Source organism: Cnephaeus nilssonii, assembly GCF_951640355.1.
Source record: "Cnephaeus nilssonii genome assembly, chromosome: 14".
Taxonomy (NCBI): domain Eukaryota; kingdom Metazoa; phylum Chordata; class Mammalia; order Chiroptera; family Vespertilionidae; genus Cnephaeus; species Cnephaeus nilssonii.
Window position 1 is genome coordinate 38508422 of NC_137085.1, and position 13192 is coordinate 38521613.

General features: G+C 39.6%; 1 protein-coding gene across 4 annotated transcripts in view; it reads left to right on the forward strand.

Annotated features, from left to right (window-relative positions):
• The window catches only part of PRUNE2 (prune homolog 2 with BCH domain), a 210245-nt gene extending 197545 nt beyond the window's left edge, over nt 1–12700 (forward strand). For 2 of the 4 annotated variants that reach the window (XM_079790483.1, XM_079790484.1), the window contains one exon: nt 9261–12700. In XM_079790483.1, coding sequence (XP_079646609.1) covers nt 9261–9291 — 31 coding nt within the window. In that variant the 3' untranslated portion in view covers nt 9292–12700. The remainder of the gene's footprint in view (nt 1–9260) is intronic. The other 2 variants (XM_079790485.1, XM_079790486.1) reach the window with 2 other exon arrangements.
• The last annotated feature ends 492 nt before the right edge of the window (nt 12701–13192 follow it).

The window sequence follows — 13192 nt, forward strand, 5'->3', positions numbered from 1 at the left end:
CCATAAAATTATTTTTGTTGCTACTTCATAACTGTAATTTTGCTACTGTTAATGAATCGTAATGTAAATATCTGTGTTTTCCGATGGTCTTAGGCGACCCTGCTAGCGGTTCTCAACATCGGAAAACACAGATATTTACATTACGATTCATTAACAGTAGCAAAATTACAGTTATGAAGTAGCAACAAAAATAATTTTATGGTTGGGGGTCACCACAACATGAGGAACTGTATTAAAGGATCTCGGCATTAGAAAGGTTGAGAACTACTGCCTTATTTAGTGACTTGGAAATATTGCTTAATCAACAGCTTTTGAGCTGTTTGGCTAAACAGGAAAAAAAAAAATCATTGCTCACTATTGTTAAAGTATAATTTCCAAAAAGTCAAAATCACAACTTTAACACAAATATAAAATGAATTCATGCCAGTGATTTTATTTAACTAATTACTTAATGAACTAATTAGATTTTATTTAACTAATTACTTAAGGTGTTAAAAATAGTTCAAAGAGCATTTCTGAAGCTAGAGATCAATAGGCGATTTATGAAGGAATGTTAGGATAAGATTGTTGGTTTAGGTACAAGACTGATTAATGTTCAGCAGGGCAATAAACAACCTTAGGGTTATCTTTTATGCTGGACAAACATTATTTGCATCTCTGCTCAACAAAAACCTAAAAGTTAACCTCTGGTCCTACGAGTTGTAAAATAGTCCTTCAGTCCACTCAGCGCTGCTTTGAAAGAATATCCAGTAATTTCCTTTTTATTTCAAAATTACAAGTAATTTTTCTGACACTATATGTTAAATGGAGACAAGTACTATTTGGCATGTTTGCTGTGTTTCTCTATTTCAAATGTTGCTTACACTGTTAATTTTTATGACCAGTTCCCATTTTAATAGACATTGCAAATGCAGAAAATCTGGACAATGTGCAAACAGCTACAAATTCTGTATAAATAAAATCTTAATTAGTGGCGTTTTCCTGCAGAGATGTAAATGCCAATTCCTCATGAAAACAATCCATTTAGATTTTTTTCCTATGGCCCATTTTTATTGCACGTAATCTGTAGAATTATTTCCCTCTAGTGTGAATCTTTTGGGTTAAAAATTCAAGGAAAGTATTTTGCTTTAGAAAGTTTAGCATTAGGGTAGTTTACTGGTACAATATTTCTATCCTCTAGTTTTCTTTTAACATAACTAACACCCAGTTAGACTAACAATACTCAAAATTATGTAAATTTTTACTCTAACAAATTCTTCTTAGGCACTAACTCAACTGTTAAAAACAAGAAGTCGTGGAAGGAAGATATTAGGAATCAAGGAACCAAATGTCGGTGTAATGTAAAGCATTCATTGGTACTCAAATTGCAATGTGACATGAGATTCCCCAGAGAGAGAAACAGTAATGAGTTTCTCTTTAAGTTTCTTTTTTTTTTTTAAACATGTTTTTATTGATTTCAGAGAGGAAGAGAGAGAGATAGAAACATCAATGTTGAGATAGAATCATTGATCACCCTGCCTCCTATATGCCCTCCACTGGGGATTGAGCCCGCAACCTGGGCGTGCGCCCTGACCAGGAATTGAACCGTGACCTCTTGATTCATACATAGGTCAACAGTCAATACTGAGCCACACCGGTCAGGCTAAGATTCTTTTTTTTTTTTTAAGGATAACATATTTATGAAATTAGAAAGTTGTTTCCAAGACAAAGAATGGGGGGAACTGACATCAATAATTTTCCAGCCAAACCCATTAGAAAGTCAGATTGGCATGTTTTTCCACTAGTACCATATAATCTTGCCTCTTTCAGTAGACTTTTTTCCCCATCCATATTTTTACTCTTCCTGCATAGCTACCATTGAGAAACAATCATCATATTTGGTTTAGTTGTATAGCTTTTTTTTTTTCTCTCTCAACCCCTTCCTTTTGTTCTCTTTCCTGTCCCCACACCCCTGTCTCCCCAGGTTTCTAAATGGTCTCAGGTCGTGCTGAGATGTCTTGATCTCCTTCCTAAAAGAAGCACCAAGCTCATCCCCAGCACATAGAGGCTCAGTAAATTTTTGCTGCATGAATGATGAATCTGCATAAGATTAAGATTGTTGCTGTGAAGCAGTGGTTCTCAGACTTTATTGTGCCTCAGAATAACCTGGAGCACTTGCTGAAACACTGCATCCTGGGCCTCCCAGCAAAGCTTCCGATTTAGCAGGCCAGAGAGCCTGTATTTCTAACAGTTCCCTTGATGCTGGTCTCAGGACCTTGCTTTGAGAATCACCACCTTAAAGTAATTGGCCACATAAAAATAATTAGATTTGTCTTGGCGGGGGGAGGTCTATGCTCTGACTTTGGAATCAGTGGCTAAGCCACCTGTCTGAATTCTCCTCCAATTGACCCTCCTTCTTTTGATGGTGACATTACATGTTATGAGAAATTGAAATATATTTGCACATTTGAAAATGTTCAAGGAGAAAGAATTTTACTCTGTTGATCCCACTGATAATTGAAATGCCTCTGTATCCTACCATTCTGGAAAACCAACTACATCTTCTCAACAACCTTTCAGTCTCTAAGGTGACCCCCAGATCCTTGGACAGACTGTGCATGATGATTTGGGGTTCAGAAAACACAGTCACTGCAGATCTGTGGTGAGACTGTAGAAGCCAGATATCCCAGGTTCTTTCTAATAACAGACAAATGCACCCTGACTTTCTACATGACCTTTATTAGAAAGCTGCAGGCTGGCTCTAACCAAAGGCAAACATATGCCCTGCCAGGGAACAAAACCTACTGTCTATTGTTTTGCTTTACTCCCACCTGTGTTTTCAAACATTCATCCTCTCTCCACATACACACACCGCCACCAGCACCTCTCACTGCCTTTCAGAAGGTGATTTCTTCAGCCTGCCTTATTATTATTTTTTTTAACTTTACATCTATACAGAAAAGAAAATACTTTTGAAAGTTACATTGTATATAGGGAGCCGTTCTTAGGTTGAAATGGTGCAAAATCCACCTGCTGCCTTTAGAGTGACAATATCCACTGGATGGCAAATAGCTGTTTTCTTTGGAAGAAGTATGAGAAGTTAAAAACCAGAAAAGCTAGCTTTGGAAGATTTCCCTTCCTTGATTCCAGTCCAGCTTTGCTAGGTTTTTCTAGCACACTGTCAACACTTGCCTGACTGTCCTTGTTCACTAGAGTTGCTAAATATACTATACTACTCCTCCGTGAAAATACCAGACCATCAGAGAGAAGGGTGGGGAGAGAGGGGCGGGAAGCCCTCTTCCCTTCCCAGGGAGAGATAGCCTTCGGACTTTCACATCAATCACCATGCCTCTTACTTGCAAATGGATATATAAATTTATGAAATTATTCACATTATAAAAGGAATTCTCACATGTAAAAAAGATCACAGAATCCCTGTAACTAGTATTTGCCAACAATAAAAGAGTTAACAGAGGAGAAAAAGTAAAAATTCGCATCGGAAATTAATAGAAAGCAAATCTAAAATTTGCTTAACAGAGGAATCACACCAATATGAAATATCAAAAGCAGCCAATATTACACCAAAAAAGCATAAACACATTCACACACCATAACACGACATTTATTTCATGATTCCGTAGGGTTACATTCTTCTTTCGGGACATATTCAGTTCTGGTTATTGTTGGGATTCACTTGTCTTGCCTGAACACAGCTCAGCTGTGTGGTTGCAAGTGTCCTATTATTTTTCTGAAACAAGGACAAGAAAAGCTGACACTAGCATTTTTCCTTTCAGTGTCTTGGAAAATCCTCATTCTTGTGAAAATAGAAAGTTAAGTGTTATATGTAAATGAAATTAAGCTGCTTGAGAGGGATTGTTCTTTGTTTATAAAACATTATACTATTTGGATTATAAATAAAAGTTTGCAATATATTTCCAGAATAAACTAGATTGAAAAAAATCAGGAGGGAAAATGACAAGGACAGAAGAGCCCACTTGGAGGTGTTTGGAGTTTTCAGTCTTCTTTATAAGTTTCTCAGTGATGGGCAATTACTATATTTCAAAACTAACAGTAAAAGAATCGCAGCTTAATTGCATCATTGCAGGTGTAGATATGTTCAATATTAGCAATGGGACAACATTAAGCAGTTTAAAATACCCAAGTCTATTGTGCTTGCAAAGTGAAACAGTGGAGAAAATGTTTACTGCTTTCTGTTTTTTCCTTGCACTCAGAACTAGCTGCCTTTACAATGATCCAGAACTGTCTTCTATGGAGAAGGAGTAAGAATTCACCGTCAGTAACAGCTCTGTGGTTACTTGCAGTATTGTGTGGGTGGGCTCTGAAAGAAACAGATATATTGAGGACTGGGTAAACCTTGCTCAGATGTTCAGCGTTCATGTTCTCCACTCCTGAAATTAGAAACTAAAAATGGACTGTGCCGTCTTAACACCGTCTCGTCGGTCACCATTATATTCCTTATAGACAGCCAACATTTAGATGTGACATCCTATTTTTCCAATGCACACATTAGGAGAAAATGAATTTAGAGCTAAATGTAAGAGCATTTGGGTGAGAGGAACTCAAGACTGCTTTCTGAATTAACATCACCTATTTTAATTAGTGAAAGTTGGGACTTCCATTTGAACTTAATATTTTGGTGCATGGGAGAGAACTGTTTTGTTTGTTTGTTTTGAAATTTCCAAGAGGCAGTTGAGTCTGGATGGGGCTGGAGGAATGATCTAAATCCGTGGTCGGCAAACTCATTAGTCAACAGAGCCAAATATCAACAGTACAACGATTGAAATTTCTTTTGAGAGCCAAATTTTTTAAACTTAAACTTCTTCTAACACCACTTCTTCAAAATAGACTCGCCCAGGCCGTGGTATTTTGTGGAAGAGCCACACTCAAGGGGCCAAAGAGCCGCATGTGGCTCGCGAGCCGCAGTTTGCCGACCACGGATTTAGTCCATCTAGTCCCGTCCTGTGAGAGATAGAAATCAAGCCCGTAGTGTGTTCTTACCACATGTCAGGCTCTGCAAAAATCTTCACACACATTAGCTGATTTTTATCCTCAGAATAAGCCTCTGCGGTGCATTTTATATGTAAGGAGAGAGCAGCTTAGGGAGCTTGTCTGACCAGCCCAATGTCTTACAGTCGTAAAGTGGCCCAGAGCTGGGACTGGAACCTGCAGTGCAGTTCCAGAGACGATGGTTTTTAAATCCAAGGGAAGTGGTCTTCATGCTGGAATGGGTGTGCAACCTCCGACCTAACCAAAGACTAGCGAGGACAAAATTAGGCGCCTAAGAAAACAGTTCATTATTGGCCTAGTCAGCTTCAGGGAATGAACTGTGGCCACCAACATGCTCTCAGAGGGAACCTGCCCCCCCCCCCCCCCCCCCCCCCAGGTTAGGGGCTCCTAACCTGGTTTGAGTGGTGGAGAATTTAACATTGCCCTTCCCCCCAATCCAGAAGGAGGGGCAAACATCAGATTTAAATGTGTTCGCTATTGTCACGTTTTGTTTTCTTTGGGCCTCCTTTCCCTCGAGGTCACAAGGGAAGTTATAGGATCACGGCGCAATATTTCTGCAGTTGCCATGGTGACCTTACAGTTTAAGGAAGTTTATGCACACAAAAATCCACAGAAAAGGTCCCGGCTGAAAAGCAACCAAGAACAAAGGCTGTCAAGGGACCTTTGAAATCACGCAACTATTTTTTTGAAGTTTACACTTATCCCACACCTTTGAGATGAAGACAACTGCTTCAAGCTAATTGCCACACAGAAATTCTGCAAAGCAAAAATATCTGTCCCTTGGCCCACCAGAATTTTTTTTTTTGCAAATCTGACTTTTCTCTGCAAAACAGCGCCCCCTAGAGCAGAGTCCTGCACCCAGAGTTAATGAGCTGTGTGGACAGAATGTCACTCACTGGCCTATGGCTGCTACATCTGCGGGCATACCCACTCCTTTGTCTGCCTGGTCCGTTTTGTTCCTCATTTGTTTATAGTCCCTTTTGGTTTGGGGAGAGAGCAAAGCACTGCTTCTTGTCTGGGTTTCTTCCAGGGCTGGACATGGGAGAGGAAGGGATGCTGCAAATTACTAATGTTACTTCCTGCTTCTCAGAACAGTTCTCCGTGCTTCCCCGTTCTTCAGCCCCCTCTTGCCAAGCCCTTAGGAGGCACGTGGTCCTGGTGCAGACTGAGATCCGGGATGAGGGGCAAGAGTGGCTAAGAATTCTCCCTACTGATTTCCAGCCCTGGATTTCTGGCTTTCTTCAGTGTTAGAATAAGGGGCTTCGTTTTCCTTCTGGTTCCTGCGTGGAAGCATTTTACACCTTCTAGTACTGAATGGGTACACTGCAAAATGGGCAAAGCCTCTTCCAAGGAGCTCAGTCAGGCTTCCCCCGCTTCCTACCTGAACACAGAGTTTTTATCTATTATTAAACACTATTGTTAGACACGTTGTAAGGAGCCTCATTTAACGCGTTAGAAATAAAATGGCCTATAGGAAAGTTGTCAGAAGGTTGCTAGTCTCACTGGAAAGTTATAGAAAACTAAGCCCATTTGCCAAACGTGAGGAATATTCCTTTCATATTTCAATTCTGATTAAAAGTACGTGGGGGGTTTTGTTGTTACATTTTGTTTTGTTTTCTAAAAAGCATACCATTTCTCAAAGTAGCCCTAGGTGCTTGCCTCCCTCACTTTTAGGTTTGGATTTTATTTATTCAGATGTGTCCTAAAACTTGCAACATGCCGTTTTATATTTTTACATTTAAAAAATCGTATATGATCCAGGGGATGTGCTTCTATTCAGGGAGACTTAAGTTAGTAGCATTGTTGGTAGCTTGATTAGCTCTACAAGATAACTGTTGTCTCAAAAAATCTTCAGTGTGGTTTCCTGTATTTACTTAAAAATCGTTCACTTTTGACTGTCTCATAAACTGGGGAAATGTGTTTCAATGTGTTTTTTGTTGTTGTTGTTGTTGTTGTTTATTTACCCAAAGCTGAAGGGATAAATTAAACCCTAAAAGGTTTACACCTCAGTATGAAAAATAAGGTGTTTAAAAATGTGAATCATAGCATAAGTGGGTTGTTTTTTATTGTTTGTTTGTTTGTTTGTTTAAGATTTTATCAGGGGTCTAGAGAGTAAAACAAAGTGACTGTGCACTTTAAACTTTCCAAGATGACTTCAAACATTCTGACCCACATTCACACTTTTCAGACAGTGTGCCCCAAATGTTGGTTTAATATTCTCTTTGTCTGTGAGAGAAACTGAATCATCACCATGTAGAAAAGAATAAAATCTGAGTCATCAAATCAAACTTACTGCAGACTTCTGGTAATAACTGCAGCTGGGAAGTAGAATTTAGAATAGAAAATAAGACCAAGAAGGACTTGTTTTGTAAAAGCATACTAGAAAAAGATCTAGGGGTCATAGTGGATAACAGGAGAGCTCCATGGTAAACCCTGCAGATAAGAAAACAAGTCAGATCCTTGAGGGCATAAAGAAGAGATTAATATCCATGGTGATCTGACCTATCCTGGCAGTTAACATGTCTGGGTCCGAAAACTCCCCAAGGAGACAAAATTATTATAAGTAGAGTAATTAAGCAAACATGATTTTCCCATTTCAAAGACACCAAGCTACTACTACTACTACTACTACTACTACTACTACTACTACTAATCTATACTAGTACTACTAATAGACATTTACTGTGTGTTCACTGGGCACAGTTGAAAACACTTTAGACTTAATAAAGCTGTGAGAGATGATTGTTCTATTTCACAGATTCAGAAATGGAAACTTAGAGAAGGTAGGTAACTTGGCCAAGGCCCTAGAACTAATAAGGGGTGGAATTGCTGAGGGTGTTTCAAAGGAAAGACACTTCACTACCTTAGGCTGGATGAGCAGGCAGTGTGGATCACCAATGGCTTTATTTGCAAAGCTGCCACAATGCGCACTGCTCAGCGGCTGCAAATTCCACAGGCAGAGTAACCCTGGCACTTCTGCCTCAGGAGGGCGGGTCTCAGTGAAATCTGCAGATATTTCCCAATGGCCCTTTTCAGGGAATGAATTTTTTTCTTTTTTCATGGCTGAAATTCCTCCTCTGAGTGTTCACTGAGTGTAGCTCTCTTCTCTGTAGGTACCAGAAAGTCATGATATGTTTGTTACAGAATTTACCAGGCGATTGAAAAATACCCAAGAGTACTCAGATATAGGAAAAACCCATTTATTTTCAGATGTACTGGTACCGTGACTCAGGGGAACCTGTTTCCAAACCCTGAGCAAATCAATATGGAGGAAGCTTTCCCTTTATACCCTTTGGTTTCTTTGTCCCCCAAATAAGGATCAGACTTCCGGACCTTTCACGGGCTTTGAAAGAAGTCCCAAATGTTGGCATGGGGGCTGTGAGACCACACCTGAAGGCCTGGCCTGGTGCTAGCGCTGACAACCCCGGAGGGTTGTGTATGGTTCATGGTTTGTAATCTCTGTAAAATGGGAGTATTTAGGGAAACAGGTCTTGCAAGACCAAATAATTAAGGAAGGCGCAGTGACTAGACTATAGGCTAACAGGAATGTGCATTAGGGATGCTGATTAACTAGGCAGAGAGTCAGGCTGCTGGTCTCCCCCCCAAAAAAATGTCTTATTTTCCTCATCATGTTCACTCAGAGGCAAAAGAGAGACACAGTAGCCCGAGGACATTTTAGACTTATTCTCTAGATATTTGGGAACCCACTAGACATTCTTAAAAACAAGCTTCTCTTAGGTTATAAGAATCCATCTCATTAAAGTAGGCTAACCCTTTTCAGGCAAATCCTTTGGCACTGGAAAATGTTGGGGTTGGGTGTTTGCTTGTTTTTTATTTGCCATTGCTGTTTCATTGTTTATACTTTCTGACTATTTATCATTTATCACATATTACTTATTTCAGGCAGATCATGTATTTGCCCCACAAGGAACAGTCATTTACTAAAAATCGGTAGATCCCTTATTTCCAAAATGCAGTAACATTCTTCATAGTAATCAATTTAAGGAATAAGGCTGAACACGAGTCTTTTTCCTCCTTCGATCACTTCAAAAGGTGTAAAATGCTTCCAGACACAGTTTTGTAAAAATAAACAGGTTCCATCCTTTGTTTTACCAAATTTTTCAGTGTAAAAAACTTGCATGGTGTGTTTTCAGTAAGTCCTTTGAGAAAAAAGAAGCAAACACATGCCACCCTCAATCATTGCTGAATGTTTCTCACTCCGTTTCTCATTTTTTTCTTCCTTTTTTTTCAAGCCTTGACCTGAAGTTAAAAGAGAAGCCCTAGTTGGCCGTGGCAGGATGAAGAGGATGCTTTTCTGCTTCGTGGTTCTGTTGAGACATATCTACCCGGAAGAGACAGGGCTGATGGTACTTTTCCCCCCTTTGCACTACCTGGTGCCATTCTAAATTTCTAAGGGGAAAAACAGTAAGGGAATTTGTTTACTCTTAACATGTTTTATGAAATTGTGTGTATTTTCCTATTTTGCCAATTATGTGCCTCAAAAATTTTAGTTGAACCTTAGCAAGAAAGTAGGACCTTCCATTTTCATATTTTGTTAACCCGTGGTGCAGTGGTATTTCATCTCTTAGACTGGTATTGACCAATAAGATAACTTCAATTCACTGTTAATTATAAGTGGATTCGCTTCCATAGATTAGCTCCGTGGTGATCATTTTAGGTTTAAAATACACTGGGCTCAACTCTCCCTGGAAATGTTGTCCCCACGTAACTCCACTTTTAAAGTCCTAAACTTGTTTAACACAGCCAGAAACCAGAAATGAGTGAAACCACCCTCGCTTGGTTCTCGGTTCTTGTCCACATGGATGAATTGTCTCTAACTTCTCAATGGGAAAGCCAGGCTTTCTAGTTCACATCGATTTTATTTTAGTGATCAAATTGGGCATCATGTTTCCTGCGAATTTGTTTTTTAAAAAAGCATTTCTCCAGTAAATGTTGAAGACTTCTGCATGGAGAAACTCAAGGATCGTTGTCCACATTTTTGGTGGCTGTCTGTGCTTCAGGTCATAAACTTAATTCAAGATGCTCTACTTTAAGTGGGCCAAGGGTAAGCTGGCCCACTTAGAAATTCATTATTTGGTACCATTCAGTTATCTGAATCTCTCTCAGACCTTATAAAAGGTAATCTGCTTTGAAACACTCTAATCTGATCACAGGTTTAAAAGTTAAATACGAGTATGTACTATCATTTGCAAACTATCCCTTTATAATTTTCATATGTCCTTTAAAATACCAGTCTGATTTTGAATCTATGGGCCTCTAGCAGAAGATGACAAACTACAGCCCAATGTAGCCACGGCCTTCTGGTTAAGAATGGTTTTCACACTTCTCGGTTGAAAACATTTTCTTACTATTTTTATGACACTTGAAAAGTATTCAACTTTCAGTGTTCATGAATAACGTTTTACTGAAACACGACCACACAGATCTATTTATGAACTCTGTGCGGCTACTTTCATACTGTAACAGCAGAGTTGAGTAGTTGCAATGGACCCTGGAGCCTACAAAGCCCCAAACACTTAAAATCTTTACAGAAAAGTTCACTGAGCCCTGCTCCAGCACATACATCCTTTGCCCTGCTCCCCCATTTGTATGTAGATATTCGTTTCTCTAACAGAATGCACAAGGAAGACTTCAAATGAACTTATTCTTAAAAAATAAAGTTTGGCAGAAAAACACATGGCCAGCTAGAAAAAAGTTGTGTTTACATGCCCCTCAGTGAAGCCTGCTGAGAAGGTTTTGGGCTATTTGCAGGTGTTGCCGAGGTCCTGATCTCACTCTGGGAACTATTCTTAGTCTCCAGCATCACCTATTACTAATGAGCTAGCAAAAATAAACACGAACTGGAGAACGGGGTTCCACCATAATCTTAAGGTGGTAACTACATCCAGGAGAGCTGTCCGTGACACTCTGAGCCCTGGGTATCGTAAGCTTTGAAATGCTGTGAAGTGGACTTTGCACAGGTGACTGAATTTCACTGATCTCATTTGCTTCATGTTGGTCTCCCAGATATGTTCTCATACCTCCATAAGCCATACTTAGGTGTTCCCCTCTTGGTTTCTCTCAGCTGAATATCTTATTGAACTGTGCTCTTTGGGGTCTTCTCCCTCATCACATCGACTTGTCTTATAGAAAAACCCTAAAGCATGCCTTCTCTCACAGCCCAGCGCCACCTTTGGAAGCCCAAAGTATGCCTCTCCCAGAACTTAGTGTTGACATAAGTACAGTGACCCAATATTCCAGTCTGTCCGCCCACTTATCATGGTTGCCCTGGCGTAATTATTAACGATGCTTCCTTTTGCTCAGTTATGTCCCATTTTGGAAGATGAATTACATGGTCCCCCTAGCCACAGGAAGTAATGAAGAATCTGGTATTCAGCTTAATGGTGAAGCCTGCAGACTTAGAGCTATTGATAGAGGGCTTTTGTTATATTCAGCCAGACATGGCAACAATCTCACCATTCACATTTTCTTTGAACTGGTCCAGCCTTCTCATGGAAGACTACTCAGGTGGCATTCTGTTTGAAGTTTAACCTTCCTACACGGAAATTACAAGCATCTTTTCCAATCAGTGATTTTACTTGGGCTGTTCTATGGGCTGTATAACCATTCTGATAGTTAAGCATTTGCTACTTTATTATCTTAGAAAGACAAACTAATTTCATTGCATGTGCTAGAGAAAAGCCACCATGTAAATTCAATCCAAATAAATAGAACCCTAGAAGAATCCTGAACGATTAATCCCTAAAGCAGATAGGTATGCAGATGTAAACGTTCACATCATTAGCTATCTAGATCTTGCATTCTGAGCATTCTTGCTTTGGTCCTGACTTCTGGGAACTGTTTTGCACTGTTCTGCAGATTTGTAGTTAAGGGAACCAAGGGGCAAAAATATTTACTTCCCGAAGTGGCAACTGCTCTTTGCTTAGCTCCTTGATTAAGAGAAAACAAAAATTCTCCCCAGAAGATACTGTCAAGGAGTGAGGGCAATAGCTGGGTATAGAAGAAAACTCTGAAGTCCCTATTGAAGCCATACAGTGATTTATGGGGTTATCTTTTAAGACATACTCCAAGATGTGTGAGGAAGTCACTACCCCAAGCCTTTGTGTTATTAAGATCCATTTTAAGTGTTCATTTACAGTACTGTGTTTGCAATGCTCATCTAAATCACAATGCCTCAGTAGTTTGCTCCCTTAAACACATTTATGTGTGCACAAATTAATATTTTATATATTTAAAAGGTTTTCTACCATGTATTGGATTGCTCAGAGTAAAATATCTATTAGACTTTGTTTAGATAAATAATTAAATAAATTATCCTTAAATAGTATGGATTAATAATATAAAGATATGTAACAATACTATATATATATAGAGAGAGACTCTCTGTATAACTGAGAAATAAAAATTGATTCCACAAGTTATGGCTTTCTTTCTTTGAGAAGGTGAGAATCTTCTTCTAGCTTCACTGTGGGGCAGCCTTATCCGGATGTCACTCCAGCTTGGCACTTGGTATTGAGGAGAGTATAAATTTTGGCTTTGTTGTTACCTAAATTTTATTCTTTTTACTTTTGCCTTCTATACCTCAGTGATAGAAGCTTCCAAAATGTGTGTTTATCCTCTGGGTGAGCCACGTCTCGCGTTGGAAATGTCTCTATGTTACATGGTTACTTGATTTTGTCAGTTCCTTTTTCTGTCCCTTGCCTTTTCATGTCATATATTTATTTTAAATTAAAATGCATTAAGTAGCTTTTTAAAAATTTTTTTATTTTAGAACCTTAAGGCAAAACCAGAGCTGGGAATTACCACTGTGGTGTGTTTTTTAAACTAATAAATCAATCTGTACAGCTGCTTTGCAGAAAACTAGAATAACCAAATCAGAAGTGGCTCTACAGCTCTGACCGGTTTGGCTCAGTGGATAGAGCATCGGCTTTCGGACCAAAGGGTCCCGGGTTCACTTCTGGTCAAGGGCACGTACCTCGGTTGCAGGCTCCTCCCTGGCTCGGGCCCTGGTCGGGGCTCATGCAGGAGGCAACCAATCAATGTGTTTCTCTCACATCGAGCCCAGCTGGCATAGCTCAGTGGTTGAGAACCCACCTATGAACCAGGAGGTCACGGTTCAATTCCTGGTCAGGGCACATGCCTGAGTTGTGGGCTCAATTCCCAG